The 27,122-nt window shown below is 35.6% G+C and overlaps 1 protein-coding gene across 7 annotated transcripts in view; it reads right to left on the bottom strand.

Moving 5' to 3' along the window:
* Nucleotides 1–27,122, bottom strand: part of MYO9A (myosin IXA) — a 175,473-nt gene that overhangs the window by 82,767 nt on the left and 65,584 nt on the right. For all 7 annotated transcript variants that reach the window (XM_031440897.2, XM_031440899.2, XM_031440904.2 and 4 more), the window contains 5 exons: nt 25,124–25,240; nt 22,638–22,772; nt 20,575–20,696; nt 16,490–16,631; nt 6,492–6,687 (listed from right to left, as the gene is read on the bottom strand). In XM_031440897.2, coding sequence (XP_031296757.1) covers nt 6,492–6,687; nt 16,490–16,631; nt 20,575–20,696; nt 22,638–22,772; nt 25,124–25,240 — 712 coding nt within the window. The remainder of the gene's footprint in view (nt 1–6,491; nt 6,688–16,489; nt 16,632–20,574; nt 20,697–22,637; nt 22,773–25,123; nt 25,241–27,122) is intronic.

Genomic DNA, 27,122 nt, shown 5'->3' with positions numbered 1-27,122 from the left:
CTTTTTGTTGCTAAATAATGCTACGAGGTAGGAATGCATCACAACTTGGTTACCCATTCTTCTAACTGATGGACATAGAAATATAACTTACACAGCATACAATTCACCTATTTCAAGTGTACAATCCAATGGTTTATAGTGTACTTCCCAAAGCTGTTTAACTATCACCACAATCAATATTAGAATATCTTCATCATATCAAAGAGAAGCCTTATACTTTTTAACTACCACTCCCCTTGTCATCTCCCATCCTACCCACTCCAGCCTCAGGCAAACACTATTCAAAATTCTGTCTCTATAGATATGCCTATCTAGACACTTCATATACATGGAATCATACAGTATGTCGCCCTTTGTGTCTGACTCACTTAACAAAATGCTTTCAAGGTTCACCCATGTTGTGGCATGTACTAGTACCTCATTCCTTTATATAAAAGAACAACATCCCATTATGTGGATATACAACATTTATTTATCCATTCTTCTGTTGATGAACAATTGAGCTGTTTACACAATTTGGCTATTATGAATGTAATGCTAAGAACAAAAGGTACAAATTTTTGTTTGAACACCTGTTTTGAGCTGTTTTGGGTATCTAAGAGTGGAACCACTAGGAAAGGTAACTACCAGGCTGTTTTACAAAGTGGCTGCACCATTTCCTACTAACAGCTTATGAGGCCTCCCATTTTTCCACATCCTTACCAATATTTGCTATTACCTGTGTTCTACCGTAGCCATCCTAGTGGATGTGAACTGGTAGCTCATTCTGGTTTCGATTAGCAGTTCCCTGATGACAAGTGACGTTGAACACCTTTTCACGTGTGACTATTTGCATATCTTCCTTGGAGGAATGTCTTTTGGGTCCTCTGCCCATTTTTCAATTGGACTATTGGTTTTTTATTACTGAATTGCAAGACTTCTGTATATATTCTAGGTACCAGTTCTTTATCAGATGTATGATTTATAAATAATTCCTATCATCCTGTGAGTCGTCATTTCACTTTCTTAATAGTGCCCTTTGAGGCACAAAAGTTTTTAATTTTGATGATGTCTAATTTATCCATTTTTTCATTTGCTTATGCTTTCAATGTCATATCGAAGAATCCACTGCCTAATGCAAACTGAGAAATGTTGAGTCCTCCAACTTTTGCTCTTCTTGCATTCCTGGATCCCTTTACACACCAATTTTAGGATTAGCTTGTCAATATCTTCACAAAGACACCTGAGGTTTTGACAGGGACTATGTTGAACCTGTAAATCAAGTATTGCCATCTTGATTATATTAAGCCCTCCAATGCCTGAACATAGGATACCGTTCCATTTATTTAGGTATTCTTTAAGTTTTTCCAACAATATTTTGTAGTTTTCAGTGAAAAAGTCTTACAATTCTTTTGTTAAACTTATTAATAAGTATTTTACACTTGTCAGTGCTCTTGTAATTGGAGTACCAACCTAACTTCATTTTCAGGCTGTTCACTGCTAGTGTGCAGAAACAGAACCGGTTCTGCATACTGATCTTGTTCCTGCAAACTTGATAAGCTTATCTACTATCTCTAGTAGATTTTTTTGTAGATTCCTTAGGAAATCCTATACATCATATGTCATCTGCAAAGAAAATGGTTTCTTCCTTTCCAATTTGGATGTCTTTTATTTCTTTTTCTTGACTGAATACTCTTACCAGGACCTCCAGGACAATGTTAAATAGAAGAGGTGAAGGAGACCTCCTTGTCTTGTTTCCGACTTTAAAGAAGTAATCAGTCATTCATCATCAAGTACGATACAAGCTTTGGGTTCTTCCTAAGTCCCCTTCTCACGCTGAGGAATTCTCCTATATTCCTAATTTGTTCAGTGTTTTTGATGAAAAACATGAAAAGGTACTGGCTTCTATCAAGTGCCTCTTCTGTGCTGACTGAGGTGATAATGTGATTTTTGCTCTTTATTCTATCAATGTGTTGTATTACATTGATTTGATTTCTCTAAGTTGAACCAACCTTGCATTTCTGGGTAGATTCCATTAGATCACTGTATATAACACTTTTTACATATTGCTGGATTTAACTTGCTAAGATTTTGTTGAAGTTATTTGTTGAGGAATATTGGTTTGTGGTTTTCATTTCTGTGATGTCTTGTCTGGAACCCATGTAATACTGACCTCACAGAATGAGAATGAACATATTTCCTTATATTCTGTTTTTTGAAAGTGTTTATAAAGAATTGGTATTAATTCTTCACTAAGTATTTGATAGAATTTATCAGTGAATTCACTGTTCCTTGGCTTTGCTTTGTGGGAAGATTTTTTTCATAACTAATTCAATCTCATTTCTTGTTACAGGCCTTTTCAGATTTTCTGTTTCTTCTAGAGTCAGTTATGGGTTGTTTGCATCTTTCTATGAATTTTCCATTTCCACTAGGTTCTAACTTATTGCCACAGAATTGTTCATAGTATTATAATCCTTTTTATTCCATCAATTCAGCAGTAGCACCTCCCTCTCATTCCCAAAATTAGTCATTTGAGTCTCTTCTCTCTTTTTCTTGGTCTGTCTACCTCAAGGTTTGTCAATTTTGTTCATCTGTTTAAAGAAAAAATTTGGTTAAAGAAGAAACTTTTATTTGTTGGTGGGGCATTCAGTTATTGATTTGAGATATTCCTTCCTTTCTTAAGAGGTATTTGAAAGTATAAATTCCCCTCTAAGCACTGCTTTAGCTGTATCCCATAAGATTTGGGTGTATATTTTCTTTTATTTACCTCACACTATTTTCTAATTTTTCTTGTGATTTCTTCTTTGATTCATTGGTTATTAAGAAATGTGTTGTCTAGTTTCCATATATGTCTTAAGACATATTTCTGTTTCTCTATTCTTTCATTATTGCCTACTTTTACATCAAACAGTTGTTTTCAAGAATACTATTTTAATATTTGGACATTTCTTTTACTATATTTTTTTGTTATTTTCTTAACAGATCTAAAGGGAATTATAGCTGGCACCTTAATTTATAACAATCTAGTCTGATTTTAAAATACTTAATTTCTTCTTTTTTTTTTTTTTACCAGTTTTTAAAATTGGAGTTGATTTTTACAATGTTTCAGGTGTACAGAAAAGTGATTCAGTCACATATGTGTGTGTGTGTGTGTGTATATATTCTTTTTCAGGAGAGCTGGCGAGGGAGGGAGGTGAACAGCAAAAGTTAAAACCCTACGAAGTGCACTGTCCTTACCGATATTCAGCCTTTTTTCTTGTAGGAATACATCCCAAATTACTGCAAGCCTTTGATGAATTTCCTGAGCTCTGACAAAGTTATTCTGACACTTTCTGCAAGTGTTCTTGTTGCTTTTAAGGAAAAGAAAATTTTCAGAGGTCCTTACTCCACCATTTCACTGACATTCAATCTAAAACCCTTTCTCTTAATCACCACACCATGGTGCCTGATACAGAAGTGATTTATAAATAATGGTCAGGGTTTTGTCTGTTAACAAAAATCCATTTGATTGTCTTAAGTATTGGATAGAATTGTGGGCAGAGTACTGAACAGAGATGCTAGACCCTGGGTGATTATCTAAATTAGTTTTAGTACTCAGTCATTTCTAGAAATAGATGGTCAGTGGAATCCTTGTCCCACTTGCAGAAACAAACGGGAGCACATTAGAGTCACGCAGTCCACTGAGTGGGGTGGGGAAGAGGGACAGGTTATGTTGGAACCATTAAAGCTCTCTATCTGCAGACACTATTGAATGGCTTTAGCTTTTCTTCCTGTGGATGAAGGAAATTGAATGGCACTTTGAATTCTCTCGTTCTTGCCTCTTACACCAATGCGACAAGTGAATTCCCAGTCTCTGTCTGGTCTTTTTAGATGGATCAAAATTCCTCTTTGGTTACACTTTTATGTAACTCCAAAAGAACCAATAAAGCATCACTGCACTCACATCTACATACCATGAAATTCATGGCCAAGTTATAATCTCCTCTGTATTCTCTAATCCAGGCTCTTTCTTATTAAGGAGGAGCAAATCAGAGGCAAGGTGCATATCACTGGAATTTCTTCTCCCACACCTCACTGCTGACAAGACAGATCATTACTATTTTTAATTCTATCTTCCAGCAGGGCCAACATTAGCTTCACTCAGATTGCCTACTTATGACTCTACAAATATCCATTTTATGGTTTCCTGATCACCAAAGTACATCTACAACTGTAACAAAATTTATTTTTAAAAATAATAAACTGAATTAATTTTTATTTAAAGATCTTAAAATGGCATTCTGTCCTCTAATTTGGAAGCCTATAAAAAAAAGAAAAAATAAGAGTCAAAAGTAGATTTAAATTTGATATTTACATTTGCGCTCAATTGGCTTGATGAAGAGAAACAGTATTAGGGAACTTCTTAAGAAAATCCAGGATTTTGCAGGGGGGAGGGTTCACCATCAGGGCATTTGCTGACAATTAGCTAAGAGTCAGCTGAAATTTTTTATAACGATATTCTCAAAGGAAGTGAATGTATACTGTACTTCTGCAGTCTATATCTTCTTTCTTCATTAGAAATATTACCTTTGACCTCTTATTCTCATTTCCTAAATTAAAAGAAAAAACTTTTCCTCTAAGTTTTTTGCTGGCAACTACAGTCAATAATATTTGCAGCACATATTTGAAAGTTGCCAAGAGATTAAATTGTAAAAGTTCTCATCACTAGAGAAAAAAAGGTTTGTAACTTAGTTACCTTCTGCTTTTTATATATTCTACTCCTGGTTAAATAACCTCCAATTTGTGTTTCACTTTGATATGTTTATGTACTACTTATGGTCATTATAAAAGTTTTGAATATACTACTTAATCCATTTTCATATTTATTTTGTTAGTTTTCACTTTGCAATGCTACAATGCTCTACTTTTATAGTATCCTTTTATCCTAAACCCACAAGAAAACAAGTGGGAAGTGGTGTAGAGGGAGGAAAAATACTAAATGCTACAATGACACTAACAGACTGTGATACAAACAATTATTCTATATAACAAATATGCTCAATCATTGCCTTCAAATGAAAATGAACTATCATTTTTCTTTTTCTTGATAAAAAGTGAAATTTTAGAACTTTTTCCAAGGGAGCCTTCTAGCACGTTGGTAATACTCTATTTCTTAACCTAGGAGCCCCAGGGGTATTTTCACTGCGTGATAATTCACTGAGTTACATGTTTTTGTTTTGTGCACTTTTCTGTATGCATGTTATATTCCAGAATAAAAGAGTTTATTAGGAAGATCTGTGCTGACCAGAAAGAAAAACTAAATTAGCAAACAAGAAGAATCTAGAAATTACCAAAGTAGAGATAATACAGTTCAGCTGGCTGATTATCAGTGACACTGCATGCCTTACTAATAAATAATATACATACAAGCAGCTTTCACAAATAATATTTTGAATGCCAAAGGAGTATGTAGACAATGTGAGTAACTGTTAGAGAAAGCAGTGTGTTTAAATAGTAAATATAAGAAAAGTTTCTTCTCTTAGTTACATCTTGGCAGGATATATATTAATTTTCAAAATTGTTAAGTCCATTGTAATAAATAAGAATGCATCTTAAAATAAAAGAAAAAACTTTCTTAAAGCTTTTTGCTGGTGACTATAGTCAATAATACTGCAGTACCTATTTGAAAGCTGCCAAGAGATTAAATTGTAAAAGTTCTCATCAACAGAAAAAAAACAGTTTTCTAACTGTATACAGTGATGGATGGTATCATTTTTCAGTGTACACAAATACTTATGTTATATACCTGAAACTAACATAATGTTATATGTCCCTTATACCTCAAGTAAAAAAACTTTTTCAGGCTTTTTGCAAAGACAGCCTCTTAAATAATTTTGAAAAAGGCAAAGCAGTTTTAAGATATTTCTTTCATTAAAAAAAAACAACTATCATTCTGTCCACAAAGGCCAGTCTGCACACATAGTTTTGCCTCTCATTTTAGAAATACAATCTCCTAAATATATTTACTCATTTAAAATATATAAAAGCTGAATTTAGTTTTCCCACTATGCACGTGGCAAAAGCCTATGAGTAACTCTGAAAGCACTGAAAGCACAAGCTGTACCCTAGTGCTCTGTGCTGAAGTTTCCTGGCAGAAAGAGTTTATTTTAAATGATTACATGTAAAAGAGAGAAAGGTAACAATATTAAATTCTGTATAATTAAATAATGATAATTTCACTTCCTGTTTAAAAATCATACTGATGTCTGAATGCCTAGTAAATACCAGGTGCTTTATACTCGTTACTCCTGTCAGTATTTGTTAATACAAATGTACATGCATATATAACACACACACACACAGACAGCATACAGCCACTTAACCACGTAAGTGCACCAGCACTCATTAGGTCTGAAACACGATGTTAGGCATAATAAGAAAACAAAGAGAATAAAATTATTGTGTCTATACTTCTTAGCGAGGTAAAAACTCAAAAGATGAAGCATGGGAGGATGCCAACATCTACTGCTTACCGGTTTTTCTCTGAATGTGTCTTTTCCCAGCCTCCCTGAAAGCAACCACGGCTCTGAAAAAAGCTCGGAGAACTGCCCATCGGAAAATAGCGACGGGGTCAATTCCAATCATCCCGGAGATAAACGCACTCTTGCTGCTTCTCAGAAGAGCTACAATGTCCGGGCGCATGTGATCTGTATTTTTTTCCCGGAAATCCTACATGAAAAAATAGCAGTGTTAATTTTGAAAAAATTATTGAAACAAGAAGATAATGAGTGACATATCTGAACAGCAGTTGAATTAAGGCCCTAGAAGTGATTTCATTTTTAGGCAGCTAACTGGACCAGACAGATACCCTCTCTACAAAATCCCAACCCTAAAACTACTGAATTCTGTAATTCATTTAAATTAGAATGAACATTCCACAAACGTACTGCAGCTTCTTAAACACTGCCAGAGAGAGACTCTCTAAAGGAGTATCACATAAAATCACAAGAGAGCTGAACAACAAAAAGGAGCCAGAAATAGGAAGACCAGGGACAGCATTCCAGGCAAAGGGAACACGTACCTAACACCTGCAGGTGGTGATGAGCTGGACAAGTGCAGAGAAAACCAGTAAGACCAGTGACTGGAGCATTCTGGGCAAGAGTGAGAGTGGTGGAAGATGAGGCAAATACAAAGGCCATAGCAGGGGTCTAAGTCTGGATTAGGGGTTTGGGTTTTATTCAAGTGTAAAGGAAAGCCCCTGGAAGGGCAGTGACAGGAGCTAACTGGTGTTTTATAAACAACACTGGTTGCCGCAGAGGAAATAAATTGTACAAAGAATGGAAAAGGGAGGCCAGCTACTGCAGTATTCCAGGTAAGAGCTGACAGCGACTTGGCCTATGTTGGCGGCACTAGTGGAAAGGGGAAATGGTTACCATGTTTGGGGTACGTTTTGGAGGTAAGGGCAAAGGACTTGCTGGAGGATTAGGGCATGGTGAGAGAATGAGGGCATTAGGGTAACACCCGTATTTTGGGTTTGAGCAACTAAGTGGATGGAGGTGTCACATGCTGATATGGAGAAGCCTAGAGAAAACAGAGGCATGGGGACAGAAAACGAGGATCAGGAGCTAAGCTGTGTGCAAGCGAAGTCTGAGATGGCGAGGGTGACGTAAGAGCAGGTAACACGGACCGAGAGGTCACTAAGTGTGTGGCGCCCGTCTAACCGCTTTACGCGTGTTGTCTCATTTAAGTTCGTTTCATCCTCCTAAAACTCCTTGAGGTAGATGATCCTATTATTCCTATTTTATAGATGAGGCAACTCAGTCACAGAGAGGTTAACTATCTTGGCCCCTATCACACAGCAAGTGGAAGGACAGAGGCTCCAACACAGCCACTCATAACCACCAGACTGTCTGCAGACAGACATCCAGCAGGCAGACAGGTATACGTGTCTAGAGTCCTACAGAGACTTCAGAAAATACATGTGGGTATTATCAGCATGCAGATTTTTAGAGCTAGGTAAGATTACCTAAGGACTGTAAACAGCCAGCAAAAACCACCTCTCAGTGGGGGCTGGAAAGGACAGAACACAAGAAAATGGGTTTAAATGCCCCAAAGAAAGGCAGGAAGGGCAAGCAGCTCACACTCTGGAAGAAGGGCCAGACGGTCCCGGCGCCTCACCCCAACCACACCCAGATGGAAGGACTAGGACTGGCTGAGTAGACCACTCTAGGCTGGCGCAGCTCCACAGAACGGCTCTAACTCGGGATTCTCTGAGGATCATGCCTAGCATGACACCATCAAAGCTCACGACCAGAGGCAGCTCAGACTCATCCTATTACCTTTCAGGGCTTTCCTTTCCTAGTAATTCTTGGTTCTCCTGAAAACAGAGGAAAAGGGACAACAAGCCAGAAGTGTTGGTGCTTAGTTTGTCCCTAAGTACCCTTTGAGCAGAAGTATGTATTACCAAAGTTAGTAAAACTGAGTAAGAATTTCCAAATCCAATCACCAGCGGCAGCTGCAGCAGCGGGGGAAAAAAGAAAAAAAAAAAAAAAAAAAAAAAAAGCACCTACCAAAGGCGGACAAAGGTCAGGCACTAAGTCAGCACTACACAAAACTTACTGAATTCTAACAATTGCTCAGTAAAGCAGCATCAGTTACAAACCACACTTCACTGATAAGTAAACATGAGGTAAAGAAGTTCATGAGAGGTCAAACATAATAAGCACTGGCGCGGGAAACTAAAACGCCCGTCTGCCCTGCTCCAAACACCATCCTATCCTAGGAGTAACTACACGGTCAAATCTAAAATTCTAGGTGTTTAAAGTTCCATGACGACTGTCCAATGCTGATAGAGACCTTCCTTCTCCAAATGTAATGGTGCCATCTCCCTGTCTTCATGCTCCAGATCTCTGAGTCTACTTCATGAGCTAGTCCCATCATTCTCCTGGAAACTCTCTCGTCTTGGTTTCTGTAACAACACACTTTGTGATTTGCTGTTTACCTTCTGTACTGCCCCTTTTCAGTCCCCACTGCTGGCTCTGCACTGAAATTTCTCAGGGTTTCCTCTTGTGTATTCTTGCATTTTCCCTCAATCATCTTACATCACTTGATTGCAACCATAATGACTGCTTTACATACCACCTATACGATGAGGCCCAAATCTGTATTTCCAGCTCAAATCTTTGTTATGTCTGAGGTTCTTTCACACATCTTAAAGGTATCTCCAACTTGAAAGAAAATGCGTTAAGACTAGTATTGCTTATGTGTTGGAAAGCATTCAGCAGTGAAACCATGTTGGCCTGGAACTTCCTTTGTGGAAAGTTTTAAACTACTGATTCAAATTATTTAACAGACATAGAATCTTCAGGTTTTCCTGTATTTTATGGAGTCAGTTTTGGTAATGTATTTTTCATGGAATTGTCCATTTTATCTATGCTGTCAAATTTACTGACAAAATATCCTTCATGTCCTTTTTTTTTTTAACATTTTTTATTGAGTTATAGACATTTTACAATGTTGTGTCAAATTCCAGTGTAGAGCACAATTTTTCAGTTATACATGAACATACATATATTCATTGTCACATTTTTTTCTCTGTGAGCTACCATAAGATCTTGTATGTACTTCCCTGTCTATACAGTATAATCTTGTTTATCTATTCTACATTTTGAAATCCCAGTCTGTCCCTTCCCACCCCCTACCCTCTTGGCAACCACAAGTTTGTATTCTATGTCTATGAGTCTGTTTCTGTTTTGTATTTATGTTCTTTTTTTTTTAGATTCCTCACATATGAGTGATCTCATATGGTATTTTTCTTTCTCTTTCTGGCTTACTTTACTTAGAATGACATTCTCCAGGAACATCCATGTTGCTGCAAATGGCATTATGTTGTCGTTTTATGGCTGAATAGTATTCCATTGTATAAATATACCATGTCTCCTTTATCCAGTCATCTGTTGATGGACATTTAGGTTGTTTCCATGTCTTGGCTATTGTAAATAGTGCTGCTATGAACATTGGGGTACAGGTGTCTTTTTGAAGTAGGGTTCCTTCTGGATATATGCCCAGGAGTGGGATTACTGGATTATATGGTAAGTTTATTCCTAGTTTTTTGAGGAATCTCCATACTGTTTTCCACAGTGGCTGTACCAAGTTGCATTCCCACCAGCAGTGTAGGAGGGTTCCCTTTTCTCCACAGCCTCTCCAGCATTTGTCATTTGTGAACTTTTGAATGATGGCCATTCTGACTGGTGTGAGGTGATACCTCATCGTAGTTTTGATTTGCATTTCTCTGATAATTAGTGATATTGAGCATTTTTTCATGTGCCTATTGGCCATTTGTATGTATGTTGGAGAATTGCTTGTTTAGGTCTTCTGCCCATTTTTGGATTGGGTTGTTTGTTTTTTTCTTATTAAGTCGTATGAGCTGCTTACATATTCTGGAGATCAAGCCTTTGTCAGTTTCATTTGCAAAAATTTTCTCCCATTCTGTAGGTTGTCTTTTTGTTTTACTTATGGTTTCCTTTGCTGTGCAGAAGCTTGTAAGTTTAATTAGGTCCCATTTGTTTATTCTTGTTTTTATTTCTATTGCTTGGGTAGACTGCCCTAGGAGAACATTTTTGAGATATATGTCGGATAATGTTTTGCGCATATTTTCTTCTAGGAGGTTTATTGTATCTTGTCTTATGTTTAAGACTTTGATCCATTTTAAGTTTATTTTTGTGTATGGTGTAAGGGAATGTTCTAGCTTCACTGATTTACATGCTGCTGTCCAGTTTTCCCAACACCGTTTGCTGAAGAGACGGTCTTTATTCCATTGTACATTCTTGCCTCCTTTATCAAAGAGCCCAAAAGTTTCTGGGCTCTCTGTTCTGTCCCATTGGTCCATATGTCTGTTTTTGTACCAATACCATGCTGTTTTGATTACTGTAGCTCTACAGTATTGTCTGAAGTCTGGGAGAGTTATTCCTCCAGCCTCTTTTTCTTCAGTAATGTTTTGGCAATTCTAGGTCTTTTGTGGTTCCATGTAAGTTTTATTATGATTTGTTCTAGTTCTGTGAAATATGTCCTGGGTAATTTGATAGGGATTGCATTAAATCTGTAGATTACCTTGGGCATTATGACCATTTTAACAATACTGATTCTTCCAATCCAGGAGCATGGAAGATCTTTCCATTTTTCTAAGTCTTCTTTAATTTCCTTAATCAGTGTTTTATAGTTTTCCATGTATAAGTCTTTTACCTCCTTGGTTAGATTTATTCCTAGGTATTTTATTACTTTGGGTGCTATTTTAAAGCAGACTGATTCTTTATTTTCTTTTTCTGTTCATTTATCATTAATGTAAAGAAATGCAACTGATTTTTGAACATTAATCTTGTAACCTGCTACCTTGCTGAATTCTTTGATTATTTCTAGTAGTTTTTGTGTGGATCTTTTAGGGTATTCTATATATAGCATCATGTCATCTGCATATAGTGACACTTTTACCTCTTCTTTTCCAATTTGGGTCCCTTTTATTTCTCTTACTTGCCTGACTGCTGTGGCTAGGACTTCCAAGACTATGTTTAATAGGAGTGGTGATAGTGGGCATCCTTGTCTTGTCCCAGGTTTTAGTGGGAAGCTTTTGAGTTTTTCACCGTTGAGTACTATGCTGGCTGTAGGTTTGTCATATACAGCTTTTATTATGTTGAGATATGATCCCTCTATACCCACTTTGGTGAGAGTTTTTATCATAAATGGGTGTTGCATTTTATCAAATGCTTTATCGGCATCTATTGAGATGATCATGTGGTTTTTGTCCTCTCTCTTGTTGATGTGATGTATTACATTGATTGATTTGCGTATGTTGAACCACCCTTGTGTCCCTGGGATGGCCCCCACTTGATCATGATGTATAATCTTTTTTATGTGCTGTTGGGTTCTATTTGCTAATATTTTGGTAAGGATTTTGGCATCTATGTCCATCAATGATATTGGCCTATAATTCTCTTTTTTGGTGGTGTCTTTTCCTGGTTTTGGTATCAGGGTGATGGTGGCTTCATAGAATGAGTCTGGGAGTATTACTTCCTTTTCAATCTTCTGGAAGAGTTTGAGAAGAACTGGTATGAGTTTTTCTTTGTATGTTTGGTAGAATTCCCCAGTGAAGCCATCCGGTCCTGGACTTTTATTTGTAAGGAGGTTTTTTTATTGCTAATTCAATTTCATTTCTAGTGATCAGTTTGTTCAAGTGGTCAGTTTCTTCTTGATTCAGTCTTGGTGGACTGTATGTTTCCAGAAACTTGTCCATCTCCTGTAAGTTATCTATTTTAGTTCTATATAGTTTTTCTTAATATTCTAGTATGATATTCTGTAGTTCTATGTTATTTGTTGTAATTTCTCCATTTTCCTTTCTTATTTTGCTTATTTGTGCTCTTTTTTCTTCTTTGTGAGTTTGACCAGAGGTTTGTCAATTTTATTTACTCTTTCAAAAAACCACCTTTTGGTTTGATTGACTTTTTTCTACTATTTTTTTAATCTCTATTTTACTTATTTCCTCCCTGATCTTTATTATTTCCTTCTTTCTGCTGACTTTTGGGTTTTTTTGCTCTTCTTTTTCCAATTCTTTTAGCTGGTGGGTTAGATTGTTTATTTGAGATTGTTCTTTTTTGAGGAAGGCCTGTATCACTATAAACTTCCCTCTTAGCACTGCCTTTGCTGCATCCCATAAACTTTGTGTGGTTGTGTTTTCATTCATCTCAAAGTATTTTTTAATTTCACCTTTGATTTCATCATTGACCCAATGGTTTTTTAATAGCATGTTGTTTAATCTCCATGCTTTCCTTTTTTTCTCCTTTGTTTCTCTGTAGTTGATTTCTAGTTTCATGGCACTGTGGTCAGTAAAGATTCTTGAGATAATTTCCATCTTCTTAAAATTGTTGAGGCTTCTTTTGTGCCCAAGTACATGATCAATCCTAGAAAATATTCCATGTGCACTTGAAAAGAATGTATATCCTATTTTTGGGGGGTGTAATGCTCTAAAAATATCCACCAAATCTAATTTTTCTATTGTATCATTTAATTTCTCTGTTGCCTTATTTAGTTTCTGTCTGGAAGATCTGTCTAGTGATGTTACTGCGGTGTTACAACCTCCAACAATGATTGTATTCCCATCAATATTCCCCTTTATCTCTGTTAGTAATTGTTTTACGTACTTAGGTGCCCCTATATTGCATGTCCTTTTAATATCTATAGGGTAGGTAGTTAAATCCCCTTACTCGTTTCTGGTATCTGTAATCTGTGAATCTCTTTTTTTCTTTTATTAGTTACTTTCTACTATTTTTTACTACCTTTTACTTATACAGTTTAGCCCTGAACAACACAGGGTTGGGGGCACCAACCCACTCACACAGCTTAAAATCCCCGTGTAACTGTATGGTCGGCGATCCAGCACCTACGGCTCTGCACGTGCGGAGTCAAGCAGCCACGAGTCAGGTAGCACTGTGGTGCCTGTTTACTGAAAAATATATGCATATAAGTGGACCCACATAGTTCAAACCTGTGTTGTTCAAGGGTCCACTGCATTATTTTCCATTATCTTTTCAAGGAACTAACTTTTGGGTTTGTGAATTTCTCTATGGTAAGTCCACTTTCTATTGCGCTGATTTCTGGTCTTCCTTTTTTTGTTTGTTTGTTTGCTTTTTTTTTAGAGCAAAGTTATTGGGGTATATTTTTATTTTATTTATTTTTTTAACTTTTTTTTATTGAGTTATATAGTCAGTTTACAATGTTGTGTCAATTTCCAGTGTAGAGCACAATTTTTCAGTGATACATGAACATACTGGTCTTCCTTTTATTACTTCCTTCTTCTAATTTTTTGTGGTCTAATTTGCTGTTCTTTTCCTAGTTTCTTGAGATGGAGATTTAGATAATTACTTTTCAACCAGTGTTCCTTCCTAACATATGAATTTACAGTTATAAATCATCGCTTTAAATGTATCCTACAAATTTTGATACTCAGTTTAAAATATTATCATTTTAATTGTGATTTCCTTTTTAACTCATGGGTTATATAGAAAAATTTTACTTAGTTTCTAAACATCCAAAGACTGTTCAGTTATCCTTATGATATGCCAATTAGGTCAGCTGTTCAAGTTCTGCTTTTATTGATTCTGCGTCTACTTATTCTGCTAACTACTGGGAGATCTATATTAAAATCTGCAATCCTGATGATAAACTTGCCTAGTTCTACTTCTGCTCCTCGTTTGGCTTACATATACTGGAGTCATTAGGTACATACAACTTTGATTATGTCCTCCTATTGAACTGACCCCTTTTATTGTTACAAAAGTGCCTCTTTATCTCTAACAGTAACTCTTGCCTTAAAGTCTTCCTTGTCTGATAATGACATAATTATGCCAGCTATCTTTCAGCGTTTGCCTGACACATCTTTTTCCCTTTCTTTTACTTTCAGCCTGACTGATAATATGGATGAATAATCACAGATGCAAGTGTATATATTGTATGATTCCATTTATCTGAAATTTAACATGAAGTAAAAAAACTAAGGATAAAAAATTAGGGTAGTGTTTACCCCTGGGCAGGGGAGAATGTGCTGGGAAGGGGCAGAAAGAAATATGTACACTTTAGATTTCTGCACTTTATGAACTTCGATTTATGATTTTATAGCTCTTTTTTTGTTTGTTTTAAACTTCTTAAATTGAGCTATAACTGACACACATCACTGTTTAAGATGTACAACATGTCGATTTGATGCGTTTATATGCTGCAATATGATTACCATGGTAGAGTTAGTAAAAACCCCCATTGTGTCATACAATCATTTCTTTTTTGTGGTAATAGTATGTAAGATTTGGTCTCTTAAAAACTCTAAAGACAATGTTGTAATTACAATGTTAACTATAATTACAATGCTGAGCATCAGATCTTCAGAATATAACTGCAGGTTTGTAGCCTTTGCCCAGTATCTCCTTAATTCCCCAACCCTCCACCCCCGGTAAGCACAATTCTACTCAGTTATTCTTAATGCTTTTTCTAAAATCTGGTCCTTCGTGTCTTTTCCATATCAGGAAATAGTACCTCAAATTCAGCCATCAAAAAAAAAAAAAGAGAAATTCACCCATCAGCTACATCCAGAAGTTCTTTACCTAGACTCTATCACTAACGTCTACTGACTGCACCTCCAAAAAATACCCTGGAATCATCCGGATCTCCTCCATCTCTATGTCACCTCCGTGGTCCAGCTTACCTTAACATTTCACCTCAACTATTTAAAAGAGCTATCTAATTGATTTCCCATCTTCCACTCCCATCCCCTGTTATTCCTTGTCTTCCAAGAAATCAATCTTTTAAAAAACACATATACCCTCTTAAAATCTTTTCATGGCTCCTCATAATAATTTTAACAAAAAAACAAACTCCTAACTTGGTCTGGAAGCCCTGAAGAATTAACCTGCTGTCTATGCTCTGAATTCATTTCATGCCACTATCTCCCTTGCTCACTACAATCTAGTAACACTGGCCTGTTTTCCATCATTTTAACATATTAAGTTCTTTCCTATCTCATGGCCTAGAATATTCATCATCCCAACTCCTCAACAGGGTAAAATTTACTTCAGATCATCTCTCAAAATTTTAGTTTCTCAGAGAGGTGTTCATGGATCTACAAATTCAAAATCTACTATTCCCCTACTATCTCCAAAGGACCGATTCATTTATTTATAACCACAGCCTCATTTATCTACATTATACACACACACATACACGTATACATATACATATCCACGCACACACACACACAAAGCCAAGAACAAGAACGTGTCTGCTAGTTTATCACTAGATCATTCCAAACACCAAGCACAGGGTTTGACACACGTTCCATGTTTAATAAACACTTCCTGAATCAATGAATCAGTGATGAATGAATGAGTGATCCTGACTGCGACTCTCTCCGCAACACCCAGGAGAAAACATATTGCTCCACCATTCTCCGAATCGTCACTGCCTTACCTAGAAAAGGGTTTTAAATGACAGGCTTAGACATCAAGTCGTCGAAGGAAAAGGGGCTCATCGATCACAAACAAGAAAAGAGCAAAATTATGAAGATTCCCTTCCACAGGACTTAAGAGTTTCAACATATTCATTAGGAATCTGAGCTCACAAACACTTAATGATATGCAAAGACATGAAGCCTGTCTGGCCTCATGGATGCAGAGAAGAGAAAAAAAAGATCAACCAACTATGTAGATGACGACATGGGTTTAAGACATACTGATGACATCTTTTCTTTCAGAACTGAAAGGCTATTCTATACAGAATGGACTGACATCAATTTTAGCTGCAGGAGGAAACTAACAAAAACATTGCCTAATGACAGTAATGTATTACAAAGAAGAATCTGAATTTTAGTAGCATCCTTGTAAAATGTCTCCAACTGTTACTGATCAACTACAAAGAAGACAGTGCGACAAGGATGGTGATACAGTTAAGAATGCTCCTCTGCTCTAAAGCCGCTTTCGGTGAGAAATGCACTGACCTTTACCCCGTATTTTACTTTCCCGGCATAATGTTTTATGATGAAAGCAGGCTCCATCACAGCTGGAAACTCAATGTAAGGACTCTCCTCATGCTGATGCTTAAATTTGTCTAGCAGCGTTTGGTTTGTAGCCTGTGGAAAGCTGAATTAAAAATAAAAATAAGAACACTAAAGAAAGATGCAGCAGTTAATACAGCCTTTAAAAAAAATACATTATAATTACATTGCCATATGACACATCTAGCAAATCACAGAAAGTTTTCATTTAAATTATCCAATCTGATTCTTATAACAAGGTTTAAAAAAAGAGTAAAACAAGGGCTGGTACTCCTATTTTGTAGACGAGAGGTCAAAAGTTGTGATTTGCCCAAACTCACACTTCGCAGGTAGCAGAACTGAGACATTAACTCAGGGCTTCAGATATTTAGCTTAGGTTGCAGTGTGCTGCCCTAGCATAAAACCCAAAGGATAATAAAAACCAAATCAGATGTTGTTTGGGCTCAAGAACTTGCAAAAAGGGAACAATCTCTGAATTTGGACAGGTTCTTTAAATCCACAGTCATTCTTCGTTTTTTCTTCTTGTATTAATTAAGCAGTAATTTTCTTACTTACACCAGTTACTGAATATTTTTATATTATACTTATTATTATTTCAAGTATATGTCAACAGGTTTGTACTCATTGATGAGTATTTCATAACCAGGAATCATTCAAATAATATTTATTAAGAAGTAACTAACTACATAATAGTAAATACAGGCATATAAAACTTCAGAAGAGGAAAAAAGTCACTATTGGTTGGGAATAACTGAAAGGTTCAGAGGATACAGGAGGATCAAATTACTAACTAGATGTTAAAAGCTGGGTAGGAGTTTCAAACAGAGAAAATAATCACTGACCCAAAAAAGGAGAGGGCAAGTATCTTTCAGAGACTAGTTTAACAGTAGCTGAAATAATGAGAAACAATGTGACATGGGACTGCAAAGGTGCTGAATATATCTAATGCATAAGAATTCCAAAATTACAATAAAAATAGTTAATTACATAGTATGTACTGGAATCAGGAAGGAGAATGGCTGTTGATGTTAGACAGGCATCACTTAGGCTACCAGTTCTGTCTGTGGCCTTGGGAAAGCTAGGTATAACCTTCTTTAAGAATTGGTTTCCTAATCCATAAAACGAGGTATCACAGTGCTAGGAGAATTAAAGAAGAACCAAACGACACTAAGAGAAACACCTAACACTGACATCTATAGGGATGCTATAAATGTTAGCTACTTTTCCATCTTGCCAACCCTGCCACTCCCCTAGTCAACTAGGCCTGCTTTTTGCATTCAAATACTATCCCTTCTTCAAAACATCTCGCTGTCTAGGCGCCTCCTCTCCTTCCCAGGAGTCTAAAGCCGTTCTAGAATGAACTACGGCTCTTAACAACCTCAGAGAGCACCGTAACAGCCTCTGTAGTAGCTTCAGGGATTCTGGTCCTACCTTGCTTCAAGTCACCAAACTGAGGTATCAAAGCAAATTTTCCAACAGCAGTGCTTTAATTGTGTGCCTCCTCCACTCTGGAAAATCAGAATCCAAGCCCCTAAGCCTAGACCAACCTAACACCTGCAAACTTACCCCTCACTACTCCACAGCAGAATGCTTCTTTTCAGGAAGGATGCTCACCTTACTGTCTCTAAGTAAAGGTTCATTTACCTGCTCCTCCTCTGAGTAATCAAAAAGCTTGTATGTGATTCAGTTTTCTCTTACTTTTAAATGGAGAAAAGAAATTTTTAAAGGAAGGCGGACAGACATGAGAATAATTTCTATTCCAAACAAGGAAAGACGGACAGGAAAGAAAAGAAATAAAAATATTACTATGGTTTATTAAAAAATGTTATGGAGGACTAATATAGACATATAAGAGACAATTAAGAGGTTATTTAGTCCAATCTCCTACCTCTAGTAACACCCTAACAGATGACGAAAATAATTACTATCATAGGGAATTCTACTACTTTATGAAGCAGCTGCTAACCAGCTCTAATGAGTTCTTCTATTGAGCCAAAGTCTGCCTCTCTGTAATTTCTGGCCATGTGGCTTAACCCCAGAAGATCTGGGGTAACAGCAAGAGGTAGCATTCTCTTCACTGGGCAGTATTTACATTGCTGTGAGGTAGCAACTGACCAGCGAAAGACAGTCTTTGTATAGTAAGATGTGCACTCCATGAAATTTTCCTTAAAGAATGACAGGCCAGACAAGATCCATTTGCTTTATTCACCTTTTAATTATATGTCCACTAGCTCAACTGCTGCTCACCAACCTCCCCATGACATACAGCAGGCCACACTACCATTTGTCATCATCGCTTCCTTTTCGCCGAGGTTGGTTAACAGAGCTGGAACACAACTCTGAACTTCTGACTCTGCAGCCATAGGATCATGGGGAAGCGACACAGGACAATGCTTCAAAGCGCAGGCTCACTACTCTGCTCTCTGTATCTACATGCTTTTTTTGTTTGGTTTGATCATTTATTTTGTTTCTGTTTGTTTATCAGCTTTTTATATACCAGAGGGGAAGGGGCAGGGGGAAGGGCAAAATGAGTAAGAGACCAACCATATGTTGACAGATGGAAAATACATTCTTGGTGGTGAACACACTGTAGGAGATACAGAAGTAGAAATCCAACATTGTACATGCAACTTACATAATGTTATCAATCACTGTTACTTCAATAAAGAAGGAAAAGACAAAGCTCAGGAAAAAGAAAAAAAATAAAGCTGATTAGTCGGAAATAACCTGGACAGTGTGAATGTCAAGACCACCATTTACTACCTACATGATCTTTTTCTCAAATTGCTTAAACTTTTTTGCTCTTTTTGGTTCCATAAAATACCTCAAACAAAAAGAACTGCTTATCATTTCCATATCAACCACAATTGTTCTCAACACTAATTATCAAAATCACCTATGAAGCTTTCCAAAAGAAAATACACCAGAGGTAAGAGGCAAGCAGAGTTAAGAACCATTAACCTTACAGTTTTATAAGAGAGAATGTATGCTTCAGTACATATAGAGCAATAAAAGAAACTTCCACAACTCTGGACATAAAATTAAAATATTTTTAGTATTTGTTGCATTTCAATTCATTTAGATTAATGGAAACAGACTAGTGATAGAGTGTGTAGATATAACTGTTAGCAGTCTCCTTTCCAATATATTTTGCATTCTGCCATATTACTTTATAATTCTACACAGCAATTCTGTGGGTTTATGGCATATTAACAGGATGACATATAACTTACCATACACACTGGGATATTCTGAGAGTAAAAGTAGGTACCTTTAATAACTAAAGTAAACAACAGGCATCAACTTTAGACTGTCCCACACAAACTTGGTGTATGGTCATCTGACCTACGGTAGTAAATGCCCAACATTTTATATCTTGGTTTAATGGGTATAATGCTGAGCTAGGAATCAGGGGACCTAATTCAATTTCTAAATATCTTACTAATGAGTCACAGAAAACTGACAGACTCTCCATCACTTCGGTTTCCCAACTCTATAGATTTGCCACTTCTTAGAATAATTTAACTAAATAATACTTTATAGAGCACTGAGAACACCCTGGAGGCTGCTCTATGTAGCTTTACGTGTGAAGCAAATATATGTTTGGTATATTGAACAGTGTTATTAAGAGGTGGCAAATATCTGACATATGCTGCCTCTTAAAACTTGCACAGCCGTGGCAGGTATCACTTATCTATTATTATATTCTTTTCTGCTGAACGTGAGACTGCAAACACATCACATATATAAAACAATTCAAGAAGAGAGGAACATGCAACAAAAAACAGTAAATATGTGCAAACAAATTTAACATCAAAGTGACTGTGTACAAGAAATCTGGAAAAACTCAAGGAAAAAATAGTTCAATGGTGAAGTCCATCCAATTTTCTTAGAAACACATAAACACAAAATAATACATACAAGGGAAATTTTGGCTCTTTACTTTATAAAGTGACGAAGAAAATTTAGCACTTAAGATATGAAAAGCCCAAGTGGCCAATAACAAAATTGAAAAGACTCATACTCACTTGCTTTCTTCATCCAAAAGATGGAGCAGTCCTGTTGGTTTCTTGCTAATAAGATTTATGCAACAGGTATTATCAATATAATCTATATTGTGCCAGCTTATACCTTCACTTCTATATTCCTCCTAGGAAATAACAAATTAACAATTTATTCATCATGCATAAAGTAACAGGTATATGAGAGTAGGGACTAAAAAGCTTTTACTAAGATTAAAAGAATAGTCTAAACTTTTCTCTTTTAAATCATTAATCCACACAACGGAAGAACGTATAATTTCAGCTGTCTATGTAGCATCCACAGTGACGTCCTCTTTATCTTTGGAATTCTGGCTATTTATATTCCTCTCTGTGCGTGTGTTTGTCTGTCTGTCTCTCTCCCATGAATTTCTTGAGGGGTTTATCAATGCTATTGGTCATTTCGAAGTATTACTTTTGACTCTGCTGATCCTCTCCCATAATGTATTTCTTTTAATTTTTATTTAATTTTCTCTTTTATCTTTATTATTTCCTTCTTCCCATTTTTGTTTGGTTTAGTTTGCTGACCTCCTTCCAATCTGTTAAATCATTGCTCTTGAATCTTAAAATCTTCCTCTAAGTAAATCCTTAGTTATATTTCTTTAGTGACTGAAGTACACCTTTAGACACAAGTTTTAATATGTAACATGTTAATTTCAACATATGTTCTAAATTTTTCAACTTCTAGGCTATTTAGAAATTCATCTCTTAATTTTTAATCATAAAGTATCTTCTAGTTATGTTTTTGGTTTTGGTTTCTGATAAAACTTCATTATGGTATTGAGATCAGTTACTGATCAGGTTAAAACAGTGTAGAATTTCCAGTGTTCTTAGCCACCTGCCAAGAGCAAATTCAATCTCCAGTGGAGGAAGAGATCATCCTAGTGCTAAAGTTATCTTTTTTATCTTGGATTAAGTAAAGAGACCAAACCCAGCTCTGTTTCGGTTAATAGCAAGAATTACAGAGCCAGAGTGTTAAGGATGAAGTACAGGCTTTAGGCGTCATCTGTAAAACTAGAATAAATACAGGATCCATTTGATAAACAGTAAGCACCACATACACGTTAGGTGATAGTTTTTTAATAGTTCTTTAAGAGAGTCTAGCAAAAAGGTTATGTGTTAAAAGCATTAAAGATTCACATCAAGATGGCCAGGACTAATGCTGCTTCTGCTAACACTAATCAGTCTTCATAACTCTTTAAGTAAAACAGAAGTACTTAAAGCTAGGACAAAGGACAGCAAGCCCTAATGATAGGAAAGACCTTATTTTTCTATTTTGTAGATGTGCTGTGCTCTTTCTGTTCATTTCTTTTCTTCTCCATTTCCCTTGAGCTGAATGTGAATCCTGCTTCTGCTAACGTCTGCACATACAAACTCAAATTCTGGGCTTAAATCTCAACTTGTTATTGTCTTCAAACTTGACTTGGAGAAAAAGCCCAAATTTTCCTCAACGCTGCATTTAACCTAAGAATTCTCATGCAAACTGAAAGCTCACTCTTTCTACACTAATTCAATCAATTTGAGCTTCTCACAAGAAATATCTAGTTACCCATTTTGGTCTTCCTACATTGTCCTATTTCCTTGTATCCATATTCTGAGCTGACTTAAGATTCTATTAGTAAGCTCCTCCATCCTATCCTTGAACTAAGAGATCAAAACAATCAAACAAGCATACTTAGCATTACATACAGCGACCAAACCCATGGCACCAATTAAAAAATCAAAAACACCAACAAAAATTCAAAACAAACCCATGCATCTTTTCAAAGGTTTAATCAAACAAGCACATATTATGGGATCTACTTGAGGACTATTAAACAACAACAACAAAAAAAACCCTGTATGATAAGGCCCCAAAACTATGCTCTGCTATGCCCCGTGCTGACACTAATATGAAGACAACAGTATCTATATTCAAATACAACACTTAAAATACTTACGGCTATGACTCAAAATGTTACGTGTGTTTACGTGTATAAGTATATGTGAGGTAGGGGTGCGGGGATGACGGAGTGGGAAGGGGGCTAGCATACATGCATTCAGGTACTCACTTGCTCCAATTTAAAGATATGCTGATTAAAGTAGTGTTGTAAACGTTCATTAGCAAAATTAATACAGAACTGTTCAAAGCTGTTATTTTCATAATCTTCAAACCCAAAAATATCAAGAACACCAATGGACAAAGTCTGTTAAACAAGAAAAAAATTATGGTTAAAAAACAACAGTCAAATTTATTTCATTAATAATATTCACAATATAAGTAACAATATGCTCAAAGTTTTTCAACAGCAGGAGAGAGATTTTGGGAGGCCAGTGTTCAACCAAAATATACCACAAATAAAACGCATTTTAGTTCTCTTTGTCTTTTTATCTTAATTATAAAAATATGTCAAAAAATTTAACAAATGTAATCCACTGATTACTTTACAGAAATGTACAAAGCAGGGTTAATGGCCTATTAGCTTAATCTCAGAAATCCCTAAAATCCAAGAGTCAAGAAAATGGTAAAAACAGGCTATGGGGAAGTCAAAAGGTAATTTAAGCAAAGCTAGGTTACTCCTGGCAATATCTAGTTATGCCAAGAGGACCATGAAACTTTTCTTAGTTTGACTTCTATATCCCAGTAGAATTCTGATTTAATATGTGCAAGCTAGAAATGAAACTGGTTATCAGAATATGAGGTTTCTTGAAGTTGAAACTTTAAAAATTTTTATCAAAAAAAGTATGAGATTTATGACATTAAATAGTTCTCAAAGGATTATAACAAAAAACAACAATCTCTTCTCCATCCTCAATTTCTGCTCCCAAAAGTCAACAACACTCAAATTTTTTTGGCTGTTTGGTATGGAATAGTGCAGTACAGTAAAAAAAAAAAAAAAAAAAAGTTTTATTTTCCTATTTCTTGGTATTTTACTTGAAGACATTGTCTTCTTATTATGGTTGATATAGAGTCAGCTCTAACAACCCAAACCAACATTCTTCTTACCACCCTACCTCATTCTAAAATACAGTTGTATGGCAATTTTGATTAAATGAAAACAATTTTTTCTTCACTGGTGCTACAAGAGATACTGGGCAAACTGATGTAATGAGTGATAAATAGTAAGAGATTTTTAAAGTCTCCATTAAGAGTATTCTGTTTGATTAATTCTGCTGACTAATTCTAGGCCCTTATGAAAAACAGTGAAATAATGATTTTCAAAAATAAGTCAAGTTGGTAAATTAGATTACAATTAAAATCAATTTTCTAACTGTGGGGTTACTCAAAGCATGAAAAGATCATGTAAGAACAATTTTACATTTAAGACAGTAGGATTAAGTAATAAAGATAACACTGCTAATCAGTCTGTAAAGGTAGACTATTGCATAAGTTATTGGGAAATAAAAATGGATTTGAAATGAATAAAAGGTAAATATCTACATCTACCATATTAAAAAATAAATTCCAATTGGGAAAAATATAAACTCAAACATGAACTTAAAAAATTAAATTCTACAAGTATGAGAATAAATATTTTATAATCTTGGGCTGGAAGCGCCCTTCATATGTAAGAAAAATAAGTAACTAAAACCCAGGACAATAAAAGAAAATAATGACAGAATTAACCGTACAAAAATTTTAAGGTATACGGTATATTTAAAGTGTATCAAAAACATAACATAAACAAATCTTAAAAGTCAAGAGAAAATATTTGCAATATATATCACACTTTGATCCCCTGAAATATCTATGATGACTCTTTAAAAGAAGTAACAGAAAGACAAAATGAACAAGATCAGAAACAGCAAAAATATATAAAGAAAAGAAATAAAATCAAGAAAACATGAGAAGATGCTTGACTTTCATCTCACTGAAAAGACTGGTAATAAAATAGTTCTTTCTATCAGACTAGCAGGTGAAAATACTAGTAATATTCAATGTGAGTAAAGTGTAGGGAAATAGGCCCCTCCATACACTACTAGTGAAGTGTAGTCTTTTTGAAAAGCCATTTAGCAGTAGCAACCAAAATCTTTATATATGTATATATATGTCTTGAAATGTAACAATTTGTTCTGAGGATTTTATCCTAGAGAAATATGCACAAAGAATATTTCTTACTTCATCATTTATATCAATAAAACAAATATATTTTAATGGGAGAATTTATGGTATATAAGCATACTACACACTACTAAAAAGTTATTAAAAATAATGAGGTCCAGATATATTTCAAGACGTAACAAGTTAGAAGCACTATACATAGCATGATCCTATTTTTATGTCTAAAAACAACACTGTATACATACATCTAAAGGAATATAAGTATATAAGAAAAAAGCTCTGGAAAGACACACAGAACAACAGTTTCCCTGAATAGGTAATAAAAACAGAAGTAAGGAGAGAAACAGCAGGGAATACAGATAAAAGGTGACCCTTAACTTATCTCTCCATATAATTCTACATTTTGAAATTTCATGCATTAACCATCTTATTAAATAGTTTTTCAGGAATATATATTTTTTTTCAGGAATATATAATAATCCAATGTATGTCTACCTTGGTATTTTGCTCCAAATCTTTACTATTCATAAGTGCATGATTAATCCGAAAAACTATCCAGTCAAACAGGGCACTATATAAAGACTTAGCCATGGAGTTCCTCACTGTCACAGCCTGAAGGAAAAGGGAAAAAAAAAGTTAAGTTTCCAAGTGAAATTGGCAACAGTATGACTAAGATACCATAACAAAGTGTTCTGCTCTCATTCAAGAAAGAAAGCTTATTATCCTGAATTAGAGATTAATTTTTCCCTCAATATAAATAGCTTATCATTGAAGTTTTCTATATATACTCATTAATTTAGTCCAACTTGGGGAATCTAGGCTAAAACTGCCATGAAAGATAAAGGAAACAAAGTGTAGGTCACTCAGTTCAAAACAGCTTTACTGCAAATTGGGATATATATTTCACCTAGTAAAGAAGGTATAACTGGAAGTTTAGAAACAAATGAACTTTGCCAGCTAAAGTGGGGAAGCATATTCCAGGCATAGGAATAAATCTGATAGCAAAAAGGCATCAGTTATCTGTGGAATCCCAGTCAGACTCTTAAAAGGTAATCGTAACACCGTCAAAACTGCATTCTTGGCTGTCTTCAGCCTGCCATCCGCAGTAACCTCTAGAATTTCTCCATCCCCAAACAGTAACAATTCTTTCATTATGGAGTTGTGTGATTTATTTTTTCCCTTACTTCAAGCTTTACCCAGTTTATGGAAACTCTCTGTACTATCTGATCAATTTTTTCATAAATCTGAAACTGTTCTAACAATAAAGTCTATTACTTAAAGAAAATACAACATTTAGAAAGTACTATCACCTAAAAAGGAGGCGGGGGAAGACAACCGAGTCCTCGCACGTAAAAGCATGCAGATCCTAGGAATGCACATGTGTATCATCTTGGGACTTACCTTGAAGCTTGTGTATTCAGGGACACATGGATACCTACGTCCTTAAGTTCAGAGGAAGCAGAGAGTAATGATGAAGAGCTAGATTACCTTCCCATCCCAGTTTCTCTACTGAATTCTAGCTGTGTGACCTGGGTCAAGTCACTTCAAATACGTCTGAGACTGCAGCATGTATGCTTGTTAAATGGAGAGAGTACTACCACCTACCACAAAGATGATGAATGAATTTCTGAATTTCAGTGGAAAAGGGATTCAGGTTTCTAGAACAAAAAAATAACTGCCTAAACTACTACCTGCATAGGAAAGAGGAAACAGGTATCAGACTCCCAATCTTCAACAACAGACACTTGCAAATAACTGGAAAATGTTTGGCAGTTCTGAGAGAAAAAAGAATGTGCCCCTAAAATTTTATTCTTAGGCAAGTTATCAACAAAGTATCTTTAAAATATCATGAAAATCAATAGTAAATTATATAGAAAGAATCACTATTCTATTTTCCCCCAGAGGGGAGAAAAATAAAGAAAATCTGATTAAATTCAGCAAAAGCAAAATATTTTAAAACTAAATAAAAAAGCATAAGACACAAAAGCATAGAATAATAAAATATATTAGTTTTTACAATAAATATGAGTTGAAACTTTTAGTTAAAGACAAATCTTCATATTAAATTTAAATTCAGAGAGAATACAAATAAACCAATTCCAATTTACCCCACAACTCCCAATATTATACTTTCAGCCTCTTTTCTCTGAAATGCAGTCCTGTCTCTCTCGGCTTAATCTCAATAAGCCCAAATAACAACTAATTGTTTTCCCATTCAAACAAGATCTCGTTTGGTGTTTCCTATCTCTCCGAACGCTACCAATATTCCTACAGTTATGCGTACCAGAAAATCAGGACTCATCCTTCACATCTCCTTCTCTCTCCTTGCCTCCCCTTAAGCAAATCACTGCCAAATCTTGTTGCTTTTACCATGGAAATGTCTTTCCTTTTAAATACATGCAAAAAAAAAATCCACTTCTCCATTTCAGTCTGTCACCATTCTAGACAAAGCAGCAAGCATCTTCCTCTGCAGAGTACCAACTGCCACAGGCTC

The sequence above is a fragment of the Camelus dromedarius genome, chromosome 29, assembly GCF_036321535.1.
Source record: "Camelus dromedarius isolate mCamDro1 chromosome 29, mCamDro1.pat, whole genome shotgun sequence".
In the NCBI taxonomy this organism is placed as follows: domain Eukaryota; kingdom Metazoa; phylum Chordata; class Mammalia; order Artiodactyla; family Camelidae; genus Camelus; species Camelus dromedarius.
Note: the sequence above shows the minus strand (reverse complement) of the source record. Positions and strands in the feature narration are given on the sequence as shown.